Below are 20444 nucleotides of genomic sequence, written 5' to 3' on the forward strand. Positions count from 1 at the left end.
GATGGATGGATGGATGGATGGATGGATGGATGGATGGATGGATGGATGATGATATGATTGGCTAGTAGATTTGATTGGATGGATGGATGGATGGATGGATGGATGATGATATGATTGGTTAGTAGATTTGATTGGATGGATGGATGGATGGATGAATGATATGATTGGCTAGTAGATTTGATTGGATGGGTGGATGGATGGATGGATGGATGGATGGATGGATGGATGGATGGATGATGATATGATTGGCTAGTAGATTTGATTGGATGGATGGATGGATAATGATATGATTGGCTAGTAGATTTGATTGGATGGATGGATGGATGGATGGATGGATGATGATATGATTGGCTAGTAGATTTGATTGGATGGATGGATGGATAATGATATGATTGGCTAGTAGATTTGATTGGATGGGTGGATGGATGGATGGATGGATGGATGGATGGATGGATGATGATATGATTGGCTAGTAGATTTGATTGGATGGATGGATGGATGGATGGATGATGATATGATTGGTTAGTAGATTTGATTGGATGGATGGATGGATGGATGGATGGATGGATGGATGGATGATGATATGATTGGTTAGTAGATTTGATTGGATGGATGGATGGATGGATGGATGATGATATGATTGGCTAGTAGATTTGATTGGATGGATGGATGGATGGATGATGATATGATTGGTTAGTAGATTTGATTGGATGGATGGATGGATGGATGGATGGATGATGATATGATTGGTTAGTAGATTTGATTGGATGGATGGATAGATGGATGGATGGATGGATGGATAATGATATGATTGTTAGTAGATTTGATTGGATGGATGGATGGATGGATGGATGGATGGATGGATAATGATATGATTGGTTAGTAGATTTGATTGGATGGATGAATGGATGGATGGATGGATGATGATATGATTGGTTAGTAGATTTGATTGGATGGATGGATGGATGGATGGATGGATAATGATATGATTGGTTAGTAGATTTGATTGGATGGATGGATGGATGGATGGATGGATGGATGATGATATGATTGGTTAGTAGATTTGATTGGATGGATGGATGGATGGATGGATGATGATATGATTGGCTAGTAGATTTGATTGGATGGATGGATGGATGGATGGATGGATGATGATATGATTGGTTAGTAGATTTGATTGGATGGATGGATGGATGATGATATGATTGGTTAGTAGATTTGATTGGATGGATGGATCAATGGATGGATGGATGGATATTTCATTGGTTGGTTAGTTGTTTGGATGGGTGGATAATTTTTTGGTTGGTTAGTTGATTTGACTGAATTATTGGGGAGGGGTATTACCTCTCCCCTCCCTCCCTCCCTCCCTGAATATACGCCCCTCACAGACAAACAGATAGATGGAGAGATAGATATTTTGAATTAATTACAATTGCAGTGCAATGTTTGCATAACTTCATAGATCCGGAATCCGAAACAAAAAAATAAGCATCCCTCACTGAACCATATACAGTACACTGGGAGAAATATTGCAACATACACACACAAACAAGCGTTCCAGTTTCCCTATTAATTTCCAAGAATAATGTTCAATCTTAGCCACAGACAGTGTTGGAGAGGTGGAGATACATAAATTAGTCGTCTACTTTCTGAGGTAGGGGTCAGTAATGTGTCTGTTTATCTCTCTTACTGAAATTGAAAGTATGAGGAAAACGCCTGAGTGCATTTTTAAGAGGCGGTAACAAGGAGGACGGGGCACCACTTCACTTGGCGTCTCTAACAGGTGAGTGCAATTCAGTACCTGCTGTGCTATTTAAAATAATTGCTCATTGATTTAATATGTGATTCATTTGTATGTCTTTCACCTCATTATACTGATCGCGATTCGCGACGCGAGAAACTAGCGTGCCGTGTGCATTGTCACAAACTCAGCGCGCGCTTGCAGCCTGTACCTGTTTATTCATCCGAACGCGAGCGTTCGATACAAGCAAGTTTCCTTTATTGTCGCAATTCTTTGTGTGATTGTGTCTAAATGTTGACTGTGTCTCATTTGGAAGGCTGCGTCCTCCGGAGGTCGCATTTCTCGGCCGCATACATCATCGAGGCTGTTTCAGAAAAGCGAGTAGGACACTTCGAATGCAGTCCTTCAATTGCGACCTTCTTTCACATGCATGTGGTGTATCCTTCGTGGGCACTCACAACCCACAGTTCTCTTTCTTTGTTAACTCCCATGTTAAAGTAACTCATTAGATGGGTGCAGAGTATGTATAGTTATATGAATATATAATTAAAATAAAGTATTAGACTAAAAGTACACATGTAAAACCTATTTTCTTTTTTCCTTACATCATAACTCTCCTAAAATGTACCTCATATATTCGCTTCTAAAGGAACTTTGTTCCCTTCTTACTCAAAGCGCTTGCGCATGTTAAAGAGTGGCTTGCTGTCATAGCAACCATGCTTCGTTCCGTTTCCGTTTGTGCTCATTTAAACGAGACTTGTTTTAATGAGGACACTCGGTATTCTGCAGCCTTCAAAGGGCGCGTGCTACCTAGCACGTAGTCTTCCAAAGGAGACAAGTGAGAAAAACAATTGTTTTGGCACCGTTTTCTTTTAGGTTTGACATCGAATTAAATTAGTATTGACAGTCTTATCGACCACAGATAGTCTATAGTCTATCTGATAGGTATGCTACTTTGAAATTCAGCAGCCTTTTAAAACAAATAATCATGGTAACAGTTTCTGCCAAAATAGGCTGCCAGAGTTACTACAGTTAGCCTACTCCTACAATATCCATAAAAAAATTATTAAAAGTCAAATAAAACATGCATAGAGATCCCATGTTAATATAGAACGACTTTACTGTAGTAACAAGTAGATGTTTATATTTTCTGAATTGCAGAACTCAGTGGGTTTGGTAAGGGTTTTGAGGGTGGGGGTGGTGAAGAAAACCTAGCAGTTGCTAGGTATTCTGAATGCATTTTGTGGTTGTTAGGGTGTTACAATTGGTGTGTAACAAGTTACACACAAAGTTTTATACTTAAGGTTAAATGTTTGTTTAAACCCCTAACATTGCAAAATAATGTAGAGTTCTGGCAAACTTGCAACTCATTATTTTCACATGCAAATGAGCTTGCGATTTGCCCGAATTGTTTGCCAGAAAATTTGCAGCACTTCACCGGTAGTGATGAACCTGCAGCAAACCTTTGGCAATAATGGACAATTTGCCACTACTGGCAAACACTTCTGTGGCAACAATGAAGAATTTGTCACAAAGCTCATGTGCATTTAAAAATAATGAGTGGCAAACATGTGGCAAGTTTGCGTTAAATTTACCAGAACTTAAGCAATAGTAATAGCATTAGAAAGCACCGCTAATAAATGGAAGTGCAGCGTAGTTCTAGCGGGAAGACCAGCAGGTATACATCATCACATCATTAGCTGGGTAACTCCTAGCCAATCGCACGTAAGCCATTGCTTTATAAGTCCGCTCACAATCTATCACATTGCTGTTTCGGTGTGCTAACACGGCAACCTCCACCACCCCACCACCACCAGTTGAGCCCCGTCCCGCTGGGGGGGTAGGCTCCTCGCCCCTGCCTCCTATCTCCGGCAGGACATGACGGTTCCGGGTACAACTCCCTCGGACTGCCGGACGGGGCCTATGCCAAAGAGAGAGACATTACCTCCCGTTTTACATCTATCAAATAAATGGCATCTCAAACTTCACTCAAGCCTGCGTGTCTTCCCGATAGAACTGGACTTACTATGGTAGCCAACTTTGATGGAAGATTTTGTTTACCATGAGTTGTCAATTAAAAGACTAGTAATTATTATAAATCACTCATATAACATGGTACAGCCAACCAGTTTTTCCTGAAGTAGGTAATCTAGAAATTATTGTTACTTGATGTAATGGGCTACTTAATACACCTGATTTAGCCCCGTTTGTGTATGCTTGTTTTTTCAGGCACCCTTACTGGCAGTTGTTATTGACAGTTGCTCTGTGGACAAGAAGCTTTGCTTTCTGTGAGGATGAAGGAGAGAGAGTCATGGTTATATTCACCTGGTTCTCCTGTTGGGTCATGGATTAAACACTGGCTGTTTGTTCACTCAAGGTCTAAACACTCATTGGAGGAGGCTCAAATTGACCGTTGGCCATCTCACCCATTTTGCACCAGAAAGAGACTTGTGTTGGCCCTTCTCATCATCCTGGCCCTGGTTGCCATGGTTCTGCTTCTGCTGTTGAATTATTATTGTATTATGGTCTGGCACCTGTGTCAACAGGAAGAGGAGTACAGTGTTCTCCCGATGTTTCCAGGCACTATACCAGAGCTGGAAAATCAGGACTGACTTTGAATGAGAGCTATGTGGTAAAACTTGAGACATCTGAATAGTGATTTCAGCTATGTTTGTTTGTTATTTTGTTTTCGTTTAATATTTGGTGCACTCATCAGGGATGCATTTGTGTTATGCTGCTGTGCTGTTTAAAGAATGGATATAACACAAATACACAGGTTCCTGTTGTATATTTAATGTGTAACGTGGTTTATGAAGCAAATAATTCATACTCAGGTTACTCAGTACCTGAACTTTTATTTCTCGAATAATTTTTCTATTTATTTAAATTACATCAGGTTTATCGTTACAAGTTGTAACTTGGCTTGAAAATTGTCCATTCTAAAGTGCAAAGTCACTGTATTTTTCTGTTCAAAACAAATGTATCTACTGGAGCTTAACATGTTTGAGAGACTGTAAGAAGTTCTTGTTTAAATTTTGCATCGGCTTATCACAAAACTTTAAACTTAAACAAGGATGTAACCAAAAAGGGACCAACGGTAGAGGTTTAGTTATAATAAAGTTGTTCTTTGAAATAAAATAAGCATTACTGCCCATAGTTTGCAAACATTTTCATCCACAGTAATAACCAAAACTTTGAAGACAGGAGACTTTGAGTGATGTCATATTTGTCATGTGATTGCTAAACTGCTTGAATATGCTTTGTGTTTTTGTAGAGCATGACATGCTCCTTTTAACACTCAGATTTGTTCCTTTAGAACACCAAACATCAGAAATCCTTACCCGATGTATAGTGCATTGGGTAGACAAAATAGGCCAGTAAATGCACTATCCCCCTGTTCTTGTCAGGAATTATGCCATTCAGCTGTCTCTGTCAGCCTTTAAGTAGAAGCAGTGGACATTGAGATGGCACTGAATGGGGAGAGAACATTTTAATTATAGTCAGTTGCACCAGTGAACACTTGAAACACCAGTATCAAACAGAAGACGACAAATGATTTGGGGATGGTTGGGAGACACCCTTATTCTGCACTGATTTTAATCAGTCAAGGAAATGTGCTTCTAGCCATGTCTAAACTGCTCAAATTATTTTATTCCCAAAGACAAGAAAAATTGCCGCAAGCACATTTGACTAAAATAAGAGCAATAATGCAATGGTGTGTACTGTGTATTAAAAGTGCACTGTGAACGTGGTAAAATGCAATTGTTATCTTAAGGAGCTATAAATACATTCATTTTATTGGTGTAACCTGATATATTCAGGCTGATTCAGTGATGTTTAATTATATTTTTAACTTAAAACCAGTGACTTTCTTTAGCAGAACACATTTGAAGAAATATAGGAAAATATCTCAGCTCAGTAGGTCCTTAAAATGCAGTTGGATGGTGATCAGAGTTTGAAGTTCAAATAATCACAGACAGTCAGCGTAAATGTCATACATAAGACTCCTGTGGTTCAATGAATGTCTTCCAAAGTGACACAATCACATTTGGTGTGAAGAAGATCAATATTAAGTGCTTTTTAACCATATATCACTTACAACGACACCTAGGGGCCTGAATGCAGCACCATTCAAACACAAAGGTTTTCTGCTACAGATCAGACCACATTTAGCTATGACTACTTTAATGCATTAATGAATGTGTTCAATAACAGGGTGGTAACAGAGTAAATAATTAGTATTCAGCTAGTCATGTAATCCTAACATGGCAGCCCCCATGAGGTGACCCTCTCCTTGTAGAATTAAATAGCTTTTATTAGGTTACTGATGTGACTGGAGTTTTCATCTCATGTGTGTACTTGATTTTATACATAGGTTTCAAAATGACAATTAATTTATTTAGAAGTAAAACTTTTAAAATTACTAAGTGCACAAAATCTTTAAGAAAACTCTGGCAAAAATAATAATAATGAAAACTGAGATTGTAACAATAACAAACTATTGTATTCTTGAAATTAACATTGAGTAGTTTTCAAATGTTCTTCATAACAATGGAATACATATTTTGTGTATTTACATATTTCTAACAATAAAATATTTTATGTCTCTGTTTATGGTTTAGTGACTAAAACTGACAGAGCACACACAAACCACATTTCTAGACAGGCAAAATTTATAAAAAGTGGTCTGACAGACTTTTATTTTATAATTCTGATTGTCAAAGGTAAGTGTTCATTTGGATCTTTAAAGATCAAGTAAATGGAAGCGGAGCGTAGTTCTAGCGGGAAGACAAGCAGGTGCACATCATCACATCATTAGCTGGGTAACTCCTAGCCAATCGCACGTAAGCCATTGCTTTATAAGTCCGCTCACAATCTATCACATTGCTGTTTCGGTGTGCTAACACTGCAACCTCCACCACCACCACCACCAGTTGAGCCCTGTCCCGCAGGGGGGTAGGCTCCTCGCCCCTGCCTCCTATCTCCGGCTGGACATGACGGTTCCGGGTACAACTCCCTCGGACTGTCGGACGGGGCCTACGCCAAAGAGAGAGACATTACCTCCCGTTTTAGATCTATCAAATAAATGGCATCTCAATCTTCACTCAAGCCTGCGTGTCTTCCCGATAGAACTGATGTTTCTTCCAATTGAACATCTTTGAACAAAAACGTTTTATACTCTTTTGTTCGTGGTTAGAGGATCAGAGTGGGCGGTCAGGGTTGCATTTACTTCGCCATCAGAATTACAACAGGCAGACCCCTGCTCAACTTCTTTCTTTCTTGTGTAAACATTAATTTTCACAAAGTAAATCTTGGTTAAGAGGAAGACATGATGTTGGCAAATGTTAGAGCAATTGTGGTGTTTTGTGGGAAAACAAAAGGCCTGGAAACACCATTAAGCACAGCTGTGAAAATAAAAGATAATTAATCTCTACAACAGATCTTTACAAATTAATCACTCAGATAGTCAAGAATCCATATCCACTCACTAGTCCGCTCATTAATCATTGGGCCCTTGATACTGAAACTGAAGGGCACATCCTGAATTAACTTCACAAATGGAAATTTGCTTCTGAAAAGACATTTCACAACCAAACACAGTATGGTTTCATACATTAAAATTGGTTTCCAATTAGATATATTACATTTAGTTTAAAAGTTACAGTTCAATCAATTCCCTTTAGGTTTAAACATTGCCAATACCAAAAAAAAAAGTTACATCACTTAATCTACTCAATCAATATATGTTTTGTACATGACGCTTAGCTGACTGATATTGGCATTATGACCATGCTCCCCCAGCCAAGTCTGGGTTCTCCCAAGGTGTTTTCTCCTCTGACTAACAACTCATGGGGTTTTTGTTCATTGCCAGAGGCTCACATGGGGACTTAAAGACAAAAACATTAATGATTTTCAAACTAAGTTGTTCACTGGAGACTTTACAGCATTATAGCATCATTCTTTGTAAAGTTGCATTTTGAATAACACGACACAATATAAATGATGACTTAAGACATGGGAAGGTAGACATTCTAGATATAAAATGGCATTTTGTTCCTATTGGGAGGCCTGGAACAAAGTGAGACGCAAACTCAGAATAGCTTTGATTCTTCCATTCTGGGAATTGGATCTCCAAGCGTGTGTTATTATCAGGCAACAAGTACAAGTTAACTCCTGGGAGCTGTGGGTAAATAAGTGTGTGACATGGTTCGGGGAACACATCCAATGTACACAACCTTAGGAGAATTTATAAGATGCTTGAGCTCACAATTACCCACAGTACTGTGAGGGGAGGTTGGTACTCAGTCTGTAAAATTCCTATATTTGTACTTCAAGAAATGTCTACTTATTCATTAGTTAACATTTCAGAAACTCACATATCTATTCAGCTTTCAGTCTTTAATTCAAAACTGTTAGTTCCCCCAGAAATTCTGTCATCATTTACTCACCCACATGTTGTTTCAAACTGTAATGTTTTGGCAGAGCAGGAGCAGATGGAGATGAGACGAGATGAAGAAGATGATGTGACGAACCCAAGTGCAGTTTATTTACAATGTGCATCCATTGTGAAAGTATATTGGACAAAGCATAAACTTAACTAGACCTATGAAAAACAAGAACCAGGACAAGCAAAGAGGCAACGATACATTCAAAATAGACAATCAAGTGGGCCTTGCCCATGAGTGACCAGACAGGAGGGTGCTGCAGGCCACGGGGGACCAGAGAGGACTGGAGACCATGGTTGAAGACCCGGAGACCAGCGTGGACCAAGGGACCAGGGCGGAGCGGGTGGAGGTTCCATGTATGTTATTCCATAGTTTTGATGAGTTTACTATTATTCTAAAATGCGGAAGAAGAAAATTATTATAATAAAGAATGAGTGTTTTAAAACTTTCTACTGGTAGTGTGTGTATATATATATATATATATATATATATATATATATATATATATATATATATACAGAGAGAGTGGACATACAGTAATGAAACAGGTGAATAGCTGTAAGGTCAGGCAGTGCATAGAAGCAATTGCTTTAGTACAGGATCTGGCGGTATTCTTCATCGGCTCGGTACGTCAAGTGGTGAAGTAGGGTGAGGAAAATGGTGGTTCAGTTCAGGGCATGGGTTGGGACACTGGTTCTGTTGACAACATCACGATTACCAGCTCCCATCCTGGACACCTTTTACTGTGCATGCTCAGTTAGGGCCGCATTTCACAGCAACAGTTAACGAGCGACACGTGGGAGTGTCTTATAACTAGTTTAAAGGGCACATATTGTGCCCCTTTTCACAAGATGTAATTTAAGTATTTGGTGTCCCCACAATATGTCTGCCAAGTTTCAGCACAAAATACCCTACGGAGCATTAATTATGTCATGCTGAAAATGCTAATTTTTTGGTGGGAATAAAAACGAGCTGTTTTTGTGTGTATGTGTGTGTGTGTGTGTGTGTCTTTAACATTTACATTTACATTTACATTTATGCATTTGGCAGACGCTTTTATCCAAAGCGACTTACAGTGCACTTATTACAGGGACAATCCCCCTGGAGCAACCTGGAGTTAAGTGCCTTGCTCAAGGACACAATGGTGGTGGCTGTGGGGATCGAACCAGTGACCTTCTGATTACCAGTTATGTGCTTTAGCTCACTACGCCACCACCACTCCAAATGCAAATAAGCTGGTGCTCTCCGCCCCCTATCCAGAATAGGTTTTGACATCTCTGCTTCTGATAACTAGACATCACCAGAGCCATATAGAGAGAGAGTTGCGACAACGGAAGTTCTAAATGCTTGATTGTCACGTGATTCACGTAGACTTCAGATAGTAACTGCGATTTCTGGTAATTAGTAGTCAATAAATGCATTTATTTTATATATTTATGTAACACACCGACATATGTATGTAGCATGAGTATGTTGTTACAGCGATGTTGTTTTTTTAAAGATCAAATCAGCTAATATTTGAGGATTAGTGTTAAGCTACCATTATTTGCCTCAACTTATTTCAGGCTAGGGTTTCTGTTGCCTTTTTATGTTACCTCATGTTCATTGTTTTCACTAATCTCATGGTAACTAATGTCATATTTATGACTTTTCAGATAGTACAGAGACAGGCTGGTGACAGGTGATTTTCAGCTCGCGCCGCACAATGGGTCAATGAACTATTAACTATTAGCAGCAGTTACGTAAATGTAAACTTTTGTGAAATGACGCTTATTGTTTACAATTCTTACAATTCTATATAGAGTAATATAATTATTTATGTATTATAAATATTATATATCTAATGTATAATTCTTACAATACTTATTCATATACACAATATATTCAGCTTTAAAACAACTTAAGCATACTCGTATATAAACTGCCGTTCAAAAGTAATGAGGCTGAAAATTCAGCTTTTACAATTAATAGGGTGTTCGTTACTAACTTTATCCAGCTCCAATCCTTGCCTAATCTGTTAGTTATCCGATAACATCCCTTATCTCCTAATTTAATGAGTAATACTCAACTATAAGGTTTTAATTTACAAGTTATTTTTATTTAGATGTACTGATAATATACAGAATAAGATGCTGCATCTCTACGGCGTGGCATGTGTTTGCTGCTACTTCCGGGAACTATTGAGAGGCTCCACGAGCCGCCATTGCTGTAAAAAAAACGTTCAATGGAGTCAATGGAGTTGTCGCAACTCTCTCTCTCTATATGGCTCTTGACATCACAAGCAATATGTCTGACAGTGAAAATAGTGGTGTTTAGCCCTATATGTTTGAACTGGAGTCAGACACTGATGAGGGAGAGACTCTGTTAGAAGTAACAACTTTGAGAATGAACCAGAAAATTCTGAATGGTTATTTGATAAATGTATTTATTTACATTTGTTGTAGAGTTTTTGCAGCAGTTTTGCAATGATGGATGGGCAACACACACACACAAATACGATTACAGCGTTCGCTATGTGCTATAACGCAACAACACACAAACAAAAATGTCCGTCGGCAGTGTCCGTTAACAGTCGTGAGTTCGGCCTGTACAAAGTGATGTCACTTGTGCAGAATCTGCGAACAGCTTGTTCTGAGACAGTGCTTAGGATTAATGGGGATTTAAAAAAGGACTGGGTGGATTTTTATAATTATAGTGTGGTTGTGTACACACAATGCCAACACACATTTATGATCAAACGCCATATAAAAGTGAATTTTGCATAATAGGTCCCCTTTAACTAGTATAATTGGTTTATTTATTCACGTTTTTTATTTTCAAATGAATAGACATAATTTATTCCTTCATTCTTCCTTAAATGGCACTCCTGGACTTTCATATGTTGATACTGGGTTTTCATTTTACGGTGACAATTGCATTAACACACCAGATGATGGTAGTAAACAATTGTTCAGTCCAGTGACTGGCACGTAAAGAAATGTGATGCTACTGCGCATGTGCAGATCCGTTTCCTTAATGTCCTAGCCTTTATCATGTAGCGCTCCATGTTATTTTAGCCTATCTTTCTTCAGTTTAGGTTTATTTCCAGATTTAAAACAATGTCCGAGCTTGAAGCTAGTTTATCTTGTTCTCCGCAGTGTGCGGAAACACAACGTAACAAAAATACAGGTGATATCAATCCAGAAACAGTACAAATCACTAACACCAATAATTCTCAGGTTGATCAAGGTGAGTCTAACAGCTAAAACCCTTTAAAACACCTTACAGGTTCGAAAATCACAACAATCTGGTTTTATTTGCATCGTATGTGTGTGTTTGAGTCGTTTGTGATGGATTTATGGGCGCTAATAAAGCTTAGCAAGCAGACCGGCTAGGCTAAGTATTAGCACTCATCATTCACCTCAAATAACCACCACAACAATCCCTTTTTATAATAAACAAAAACAAATTTGTTGTATTATCATAGTGCACAGGCGAATCGTTTAAGTCGGCTAGGTTATTTCGTCGATTAAATTAGCTTGTAAAACTTAATTCGTCAAATAAAAAATTTTGTCAAATAATTTGTTTTTGTTTGTTTGTTTGTTTCTCTCCTAACGTATTATTATATTTTTTTTCTGGAGAATAACACTTAATGTGTACCTTTTTATTTTTAAATGCTGAGTCTTTAAGCTTTTTAAGCTTGATTTCTGAAAAATGTAATGCCATTCCAATTAAATGTATACATTTAATGTCACATTATATAGGGTAGTGGGATGTATCTTTCTAATGGACTTTAATTCAAACAAAAATACATTAAAAAGAGTCCTAATGCAATTATTCTGTATGCCATTATAGACTTTTTAATGTGAAATTGTAATTAGATTATTCTGAAATTAAAATAAATTAACAGTTCATCAACATTCAACAAGCAGACTGATCTGAAACGTTAGGCTAGTATACAAATGAAAACAACATGGATTTCAAGTTATGTGTAACAAATATATTTAAGAGGGACATGAATTATCATTCTTTGAATTTAAAGTTGTGTGCATTGCAGCAGGGTATTCATTCAAGGAAAGCCAAAAGAAACGGCATGCTCATTGTGTTAATATTGCTTTGTTTCTCCAGCATTTTACCATAAAAACCTTACACAGCACATATAGCCGTTTCATGGGACCTGATCTTTTGCCTGGTGCTTTAGAATACTTCTGATGTCAAAAAGACTGCTTTTGTTTTACCTTAAATGTTAGCTGTAATGTTATTGGCCATTTAAAACACATTTAAGTTGTTTTCTGATTGTAGGCATAAATGTGGGATGGCAAAACTGGTGCATTTATGATCTGAGTCACTCTGATATTTGTAAGATTATGCTTGCATACTTTGTGTAAGAGCATAAGTATATTTAGCATTCACACAGGGCTCATTAGTGAAACACGTGCAAAACTAATTTCTTACGTAAATTGTTGCATTTGATTGATTGCAACAAATTATACAAGAATGGATTTGTGAACAATTTACACACATTCGCTCTGCTCGTGTTTCATGAAAGAGGTCCAAAAATTGGACATTTGGCCAGTATTTATACTCGTGTTTCGGAGGTAAACGTGTGAAACTACTGAATGCATGAGATGAAGATGTAGAAAAATCATTTGTTATTCATAAAAACCATGCTCCGTGAAAGTCAGTTTTATGAAATGTGTTTGTGGATCAGATCTCACTTGTACAACCCTCACTAGTCATGCTGCATTACATAAAATTATACACTTTTAATGATATATTTTAGTGTCAAGCAGGTAGTTGTTCTGTTTGCCTTTGTGTTTCATGTGTCTTTTACTCTCTGATTTTCCTGCAGAGTCTCAGAGAGACAGCGATCTCAAAAACTTGCTGACTGAAAGCTATTGTCATGTTTGTGAGGCAACCCTACTTTATGAGTCCCAGAGAGTTTCTCATTATGAGGTTTGTGTACAAATGTCAGTCTGCTAAAAAAAGAAAGATTAAAAAGTGTGAAATTAGTGTTGTTGCTTCACTTTTTTTCTTCATGCAACCTCTAAAAAGTAGTACTCTGTTACCAGGGGAAAAAGCATGCCCAAAAGGTCAGGCTGTACCTGCAGAACAAGAAAGCTGAAAGGAACAAGCAGACCCAGGAATGCAGAGGCTTTATGGTAAATAGTGGATCAACCAAATTTGGAAGAAACTTTACACAGCTCTCTTCCATGCAACAACAGATTTTTGGGTCAACTTCTCCTTTATAGGGATAGTTCACCCAAAAAGGAAAATTCTCTCATCGTTTACTTACCCTCATGCCATCCCAGATGTGCATGACTCACATCTGGGATGGCATGAGGGTGAGTGATTGATAAGATTATTACATTTTTGAGTGAACTATCCCTTTACGTGTATGTTAATGTTTCAGGTCCTCTAGATTTAAAAAAAAGTTTTTTGTATTTTATACAGAGAGGTCTCTCTGCAGACCCAGACAAGTTCTGTGAGCTGTGTAACATGGTTTTCAGCTCCCATACTGTTGCCAAGTCACACTATGAAGGCAAAGTTCATGCCAAAAACTTGAGAAGAACTAACCCTCCACAAATTATAGGTGAGTAGACTGTGGTCTGTCCATTACAGTATGGCACTTAACCTTTACAACACCTAGCTTCATATAACAAATTTGTGTCCAACAGTTTCTACGTCGACCTTAGAATCTGCATCTCCTGTAGCCCAACCAGCAGAGGTTGCTGTGTCGAATCGGATAGATCAGGAGCAGGACAGCTCTGGTGTGGGCGATCAGGAGGTTGATCTCAGTGACCCCAACAAGTACTGTGCACTGTGCAATGCTTCTTTCAACAACCCTGTAGTCGCTCAGCAGCACTACAGCGGCCGGAAGCATCAGCGAAACGAGACACGACAACAAATGCTGGACCAGATCGGAGATCAGTCAGAGCATTGTATACATTGATATCTATAACTTGCTTAGCTACATTGGCTATTGTTTTTTTTAACTAAAACTGTTTAAGGAGGTCAAATTAATAACTTTATCCTAAAATATGGTTTTAGTTGATATAAGGTTCACTTCTTATTGAAGATTCATATGATGAGAAATTATATAAGATATATTTTGGTTCTTGAGGGTTTTTTTTTTTCTTTCATTTAACTCTCGGTTTTCCATCTTTTTGGTTCTTCTTTATCACTGATGACAGTTAGCTCCCTGACTTGCCCGATTTGCTGTCTGACCCTCAGCTCAATAGAGATGTACCAGGCACACATGCAGGGAAACAAGCACCAATTGAAGTGAGTGTTACCACTGTCTGCATAATTCTACAGATATTTAATCTGATCATTTATTTTATTAATGTTGTTAGAATTTTGTTCGCTCTTGGTTCAGATTGGTTTAGCTGTTTCTGGTGATGCATTGCATTAGGGTTGGGCAGTATGGCGGTGTGATTATTGAAATACGTTAACTGGTAGAGATGTAACTATAGTGTTAATACCACAGTAAAATATATTTGAGCGACTATCGGTGGGCAGGACTGCTTAATGTTATTTGTATGTGAGAGCAACAAGAAACAATGAGTAATGCAAAAATACAGTCAAGATAAAGGGTTGCCATTTTACCACAGTGGGCATGTCATCTGTGTACCTGAGCAGAAATGTTTTTCCAGTATTTAACAGTCCAGTTTTGGTAAGCCTGTGCCCACTGCAGCCTCAGCTTTCTGTTCTTGGCTGCCAGAAGTGTTGTAGCCCATCTGCCTTAATATTATTCTGCTCACTACAGAGTGGTTATCTGAGTACTGTAGCCTTTCTGTCAGCTCGAACCAGTCTGGTCGTTGACCTCTCTCATCAACAAGACATTTCTGTCTACAGAACTGCCACTAGAGACTGTTTTGTGTGAAAATCCCGATGATCAGCAGTTACAGGAATACTCAAACCAGCCTGTATGGCACCAAAAATCATGCCAATCACTGAGATCATACTTTTTGCCCATCCTGATGGTTGATGTGAACATTAACTGAAGCTCCTGATCCGTATCTGCATGATTTTATACATTACACTGCTGCCACACGATTGGCCGATTACATAATCGCATGATTAAGTAGGTGCACAGGTGTACCTGATACGTTTATTGTTTACATGCATTTTTTGTACCATTTACAAATATTTTACATTGAGATGTAGAACAAGTGCTAAAATATTTTGGTGTCTGAAAGAATAGCATTAGTTTAGCAGCGTCTCACAATTAAAAAAAATAATACAATTTAAGAGTGGAGTCACACGGCTTCAATACCGCATTCATGCTATGTGCAAATGTTGTTTTTGACTGTTAAGTACAGAAAGGGTATAAAAAGAAACAATTCAATGACAACTATAATGCGTGGATGTCGTTTTTGGACACGTTACACAGAATTAGTCAAACCAGACTTAAGGATCTCAATATACTACTCAAAATTTTGTAAATTAAATGACATTCACACACATTTTTAGTTGCATAGCGCAGAATTTGGTTGCGTATGCAAGTAATTTACTCACGTTGTAGATGGTTGCACATAGATTAAAAATTGATCTTGGGATTTTAAGAATCAATATCGTAATTGCTCAAATAATAGATTGCAATTAATCGAAAAAATCTAATTTTGTACCCAGCCCTAGTATAACTTTATGCTGATATACAACATCCCTTAACATAAGTAATAGACCGATATATCTGCCAGGCTGATTAATTAGGGGATATTGAGCCGTTTTGAGGTTATTGCATCTGGCAAGTGAATTTTGAGTGAATAATACGTAAATTACATGATAATATCAATATTATACCAGCAATGGGCCAACCTGCTCTTTAGATAATGGTACTGGCCATGGGGAAAACCCATATCAGTCAACTGTTGCTTTACCATCAACTGTTTTTTGTTTGTTTTCTGATCTAATCTGTTGAATTTAGACAAATTTATTGAAAAGATTACCTCCTTGCTCCTTTCATATCTTACACTGCTCTCCTTCTATTCGCTCAGAGAGAAAAAGGTTATGGAGTTGTGCAAATCTCAGAAGAAAGTGTACGACTCCTACCAGGACGAGCTGGCTGACTATATCCAGGTGCAGAAGGCCCGAGGCCTGGAGCCAAAAGCAGGGCTGGGCACTGGGGGACAAGCAAGCAAGGACCTGGATGAAACTATAAATGAAAGTCCACAGACAGGAGAAACAAATCCTCATCCTGCCCCTCTGCTGCCTCCACCTCGTGGTTTCCATCAGCCTCACTGGCCTCCACAATTACAATCTCAGGTCAATCATTTTGGCTTCGGAATGAGAGAGCCTGTCCCACACTATCAACCTGGATATATGCCTCAACCACTGCCTCATTTCATACCTGGTCAATTATATAAAAGAGGGCGGAGCCCTGACTCACATAGCTCCTCTTCTTACTCAGACTCCTCCTCCTATGACAGCAGCAGTAGTGATAGCAGCAGCAGCAGCAGAGAGAGGAGGAGAAGAAAGAGGAAATTGAGAAAGCAAGGGATCAAAAGAAGAGACCAGGTGGATGAGTCTGATACAGACAGGAGAGGAAGAGATAGAGAGGAAAAGAAAAAGACGTTGAAAGGAGACAGAAGCGGAAGTGTAGAGGGAGAAGAGGATAAAGAGACCAGGAGATGGAAGGAGAAAAGAAAAAAGGAGAGAAGCCAGAGTGAAGACGAGGAGAGCCGAAGTAAAAGACGACAGAGCAAGAGAAGTAGGAGACATGGAGATGGACAGCATGCAAAGAGACGAAAAGAGGCAGAGCTTATGGAAAAAGAAGGGGTGGAAGTGCAAGGAAAGAGTGAGGAACCTGCTGAGGAAAAGGCAGAAGCAAAAGATGTCAAACAAAAGCACAAAAAAGACAAAAAGAAAGGAAAAGAGAAGGTGAACCAAGAGGACAACAGGACAGAGGAGGAAAGACTCTGGGATGAGACTATTCTTGGTATTTTTTAAAGACGGATGGCTGATGTTTTGACAGTATTGTACAAATAAAACTGCACAGGACCTCAGAAGAGAGGTTTGCTAGAATCTATTGGACTCATCTCACTATATATGCTACTTCTTCATTCAGTAACTCGCGTCTGCTACTGCAGACTTTAAGATGTCTTTAGAGCTGCACTTCTCTTCTGGAGAATTCAGTGGGTGAACCTCACGAAACTTAAGGACCATTAAGACATTATTTTCATGACAATTAATCACATTTTCTGCTCTATTCTCATTACCGTAATGGAAAAAAATAGAGAAAAATGTCATTTACATTTCTGTAATGCAGATTATATATGAATTCTAAATTATTGTGGTAGTATGTTTCAAATAAACTAATTGTCAAACTAAATAGTCATCAAAATCTATTTGGTCCTCAAAAAGGCTTAATTGTCTTTTAATTTCTTATTTTTTTGTCTTGATTTTTGGGTACAGTATGGCCTGAGAATGTTTTCGTGAGATTCACCTGAATGTGGTGCAGCAGCTTGTCACTGGGGCAGGGTACACCCACTGTATCCTTTGTGTCAATTGGAATTTATTTGTACCTTATCTGTCCCTTAAGGGTATACATTTGTATCTCAAGGTATAAAGAAGGTATAGTGAATGTAACTTTGAGGGTATTGCCCCAGTGATAAGCTGGTATACCCATAAAGATACAATTTTAGCAAATTTTTCTGATTGTTGTTGTGAAGCAAATATGTGATACAAAACACACTACATACTATGAATCCATTTGACTACATGCTTAATGCTTAGATTAAATAAACCCCTCCCACTATTCGGTTGTTTTCATGATTTTGTGGAGCATTTCCACTTTTTGTCGTAAGGGGGCGTATTAGCTGCACATCATCCGTCTCTACTGGCTGGATGCATCTTTTGTTTACAGATCTTCTCTGTTCAGGTCTCAAGACGGGGTTCCCACGCGTCCTGGAAAACCTGGAATTTTCCATGCAGTTTTCCAGTCATGGAAAATTAGAAAAATACCTAAATGGCCTGGAAAATAATTATTTGTCCTGGAAAATAGCTTAGTATAATTTATAACTGTTTGACTGTGCTGCTAACAAGTTTTGTACATGTACAAAATGGGGACTCGAAACAGGAGTCACACAAATTGCGAATTGTGTAACAATCGTCAAAGGTTCACTGTCATGAACGATTCCCTTTCACATAATTTCTCTGCTCATCTGCTGTGATTTCTGCTTTGCTCCGACAAAATAGTATTAAGTATCGATCTAGTTCAAAATAAGATTTTTAACCACTAAAAAAATTAAGGTATAAACTTTAGACAGCAATGGCACTGATTTAAAAAAATAAAAATCACACCCTCAGTTGGTTTTGCGGCCTTCACACCTGGGGATGAGAATTCATTTTCAAGAATTCAATGATAAGAGTCTGTGTTAACATATATCGTGTTTACCACATATGGGATCTAGTCAAAAATGGCATTGGCTATAAAATGCAGAATGTCATGAAATATTACATATTTTGATGTTTCATTGCACAGTTAATTGAATTAAAATTGTTATATGTCCTAGTGTGATAATTAAACTGCAAAAGTCTGTGAATAATTGAATACATATATTTAACTTCAAGTGATGCATGCTTCAAAATGGATGTATGAAGTGCTCATACTCTTGTGTATGTGCATCATGATCATCATGCGTGTGTGAGATGATAGAGAGCAAAACACTTTGAAGTGTTCAGCACATACAGACTATGTATTTATTTAATTTAATCACAGCTTTATGGGGATTAATAATCACACTGGGCCAGTGAGAATCTACCATAAAAAAACACACCGAAACGTCAAAATAAGCTTGGTTTAAATGGACAAATATTTGCTTATATATTACACTTGTTGGGCATATTACATGTCCTGGAAAAGAGTGGGAACCCTGCAAGAGAGTTAGTTATCAATGCAATTCTTTCAACCAAGAATGAAATTAATAAACTTTAACTTTCCCAATGGAAATCAGTTTTCCATCAGAAAACTCAGACTGCAATATTTTGTTATAGGTGTGTGTGTGTGTGTGTGTGAGAGAGAGAGAGAGAGTAATCAGATATCAGTCTCATTTTATGCTGTTTACTGAGTGTGGGAATGGTTTTGTTTACTGGTCTAACTGCTGCTTCAGTTAAATGAGGACACTGCCGTGACTGTTGTTCTGTTTAATTCCTTTTTGCTCAGATATGTACTTACAGTTATCCCAATCATGAAATCACATGTATTTTGTATCAAGCCTGATTTCTAATGTATAGATTAAACAATCTTCACTTGTATTCATGCTTTTGACTCAAATAATTTCTCAGGGAGCATATTGATCATGGGAACATCTGTTTTTGTTTTATTATCTCATCAAATATTGTGAAAGTGTATGTGTGTGTGTATTTCTGTTTCAGAGGAAATGCTACTTTAGCTGTGTGTGCTTGCTGTCATGTCAGTTAGGAAGAGTTCACACAAAAATGTAAATAATTTTGTCCACATTCATGTTGTTCCAAACCTGTATGACTTTATTTCTTCTGAGAATTTTAGAGAATCGTAAAATTGAAAAATGAGTAATTATTCACTGAAAATCTTCCTCTCGAGTGAGCTGTTAACTGGAGAGCCATTACAACCGGATTTTAAGTCAGTAAACTTGTGAACTAGAACAACTGGTTAATTAAAAAGAACTGGCTCAAAAGAACGATTAGTTCACGAATCGGACTGATTCAGTTCTCTTTTGATCAATAATTGATCATTTGATCAATGATCTAGTCACAGCAGTGCATTATCACTATGAAACTGTATGGAAAATAGCTGCATGAACATTCTTCGTAATTCTCTTTTTGTGTTCCTCAGGAAGAAACAACGAGAAGTCGGCATGTCGTTCTCGAGATTTCCCGTATCCTAGGATTGACCACATTATACCGACTCACCAATCGGCCTCAGTGTGTTTACTTACATGACGCTACATGGGAGACCTGGGTTTAGATCCAGTGTTGAAACAAAGAAGTAATCGCGTTCACTTAATCAGTGACGAGTGTGATTCCGAGGTTGCATTTTTCCTTATAACATACATTTTTTACTCCACTGATGGTTAGGTTGAGTTTGGGTTGGGGGGTACTGTTTATAAAACATGCATTCCTCTTCACTGCATTAAAGCCTGTAAAGCTGAAAACATCTTGGTTCACCACTCACTTTTGGTGCCCCTCCATGGACATTACAGGCACAAAATGGAGCCCACATGTGCCCATACGCCCAACAACACTTTGCTTTGTCTACTGGGGCCAGTGTTTCGGATTTCAGTAAGTGCGGGCCA

The 20444-nt window shown here is 38.2% G+C and overlaps 2 protein-coding genes across 2 annotated transcripts in view; one reads left to right on the plus strand and one right to left on the minus strand.

The window, feature by feature from the left end:
• The window catches only part of LOC127624804 (calpastatin-like), a 711053-nt gene that overhangs the window by 630168 nt on the left and 60441 nt on the right, over positions 1 to 20444 (minus strand). The window lies entirely within an intron of this gene.
• LOC127624816 (zinc finger matrin-type protein 1-like) lies at positions 11173 to 19425 on the plus strand. The gene is made up of 7 exons (XM_052099752.1): positions 11173 to 11415; positions 13019 to 13122; positions 13239 to 13328; positions 13621 to 13759; positions 13845 to 14108; positions 14361 to 14451; positions 16167 to 19425. Exons 1-7 carry the CDS (start codon positions 11286 to 11288, stop codon positions 17116 to 17118), a joined length of 1770 nt encoding a protein of 589 aa, XP_051955712.1. The 5' UTR covers positions 11173 to 11285; the 3' UTR covers positions 17119 to 19425.

Source organism: Xyrauchen texanus, chromosome 31 (assembly GCF_025860055.1).
Source record: "Xyrauchen texanus isolate HMW12.3.18 chromosome 31, RBS_HiC_50CHRs, whole genome shotgun sequence".
Taxonomy (NCBI): Eukaryota; Metazoa; Chordata; class Actinopteri; order Cypriniformes; family Catostomidae; genus Xyrauchen; species Xyrauchen texanus.

Excerpts from the sequence above, each read along its gene's own strand:
- LOC127624816 (XM_052099752.1), top strand. The coding sequence starts at position 11,286 with ATGTCCGAGCTTGAAGCTAGTTTATCTTGTTCTCCGCAGTGTGCGGAA. Across the intron at positions 11,416-13,018 it reads TAATTCTCAGGTTGATCAAG|AGTCTCAGAGAGACAGCGAT; the intron begins GTGAGTCTAACA and ends ATTTTCCTGCAG. Across the intron at positions 14,109-14,360 it reads CGGAGATCAGTCAGAGCATT|TTAGCTCCCTGACTTGCCCG; the intron begins GTATACATTGAT and ends CACTGATGACAG.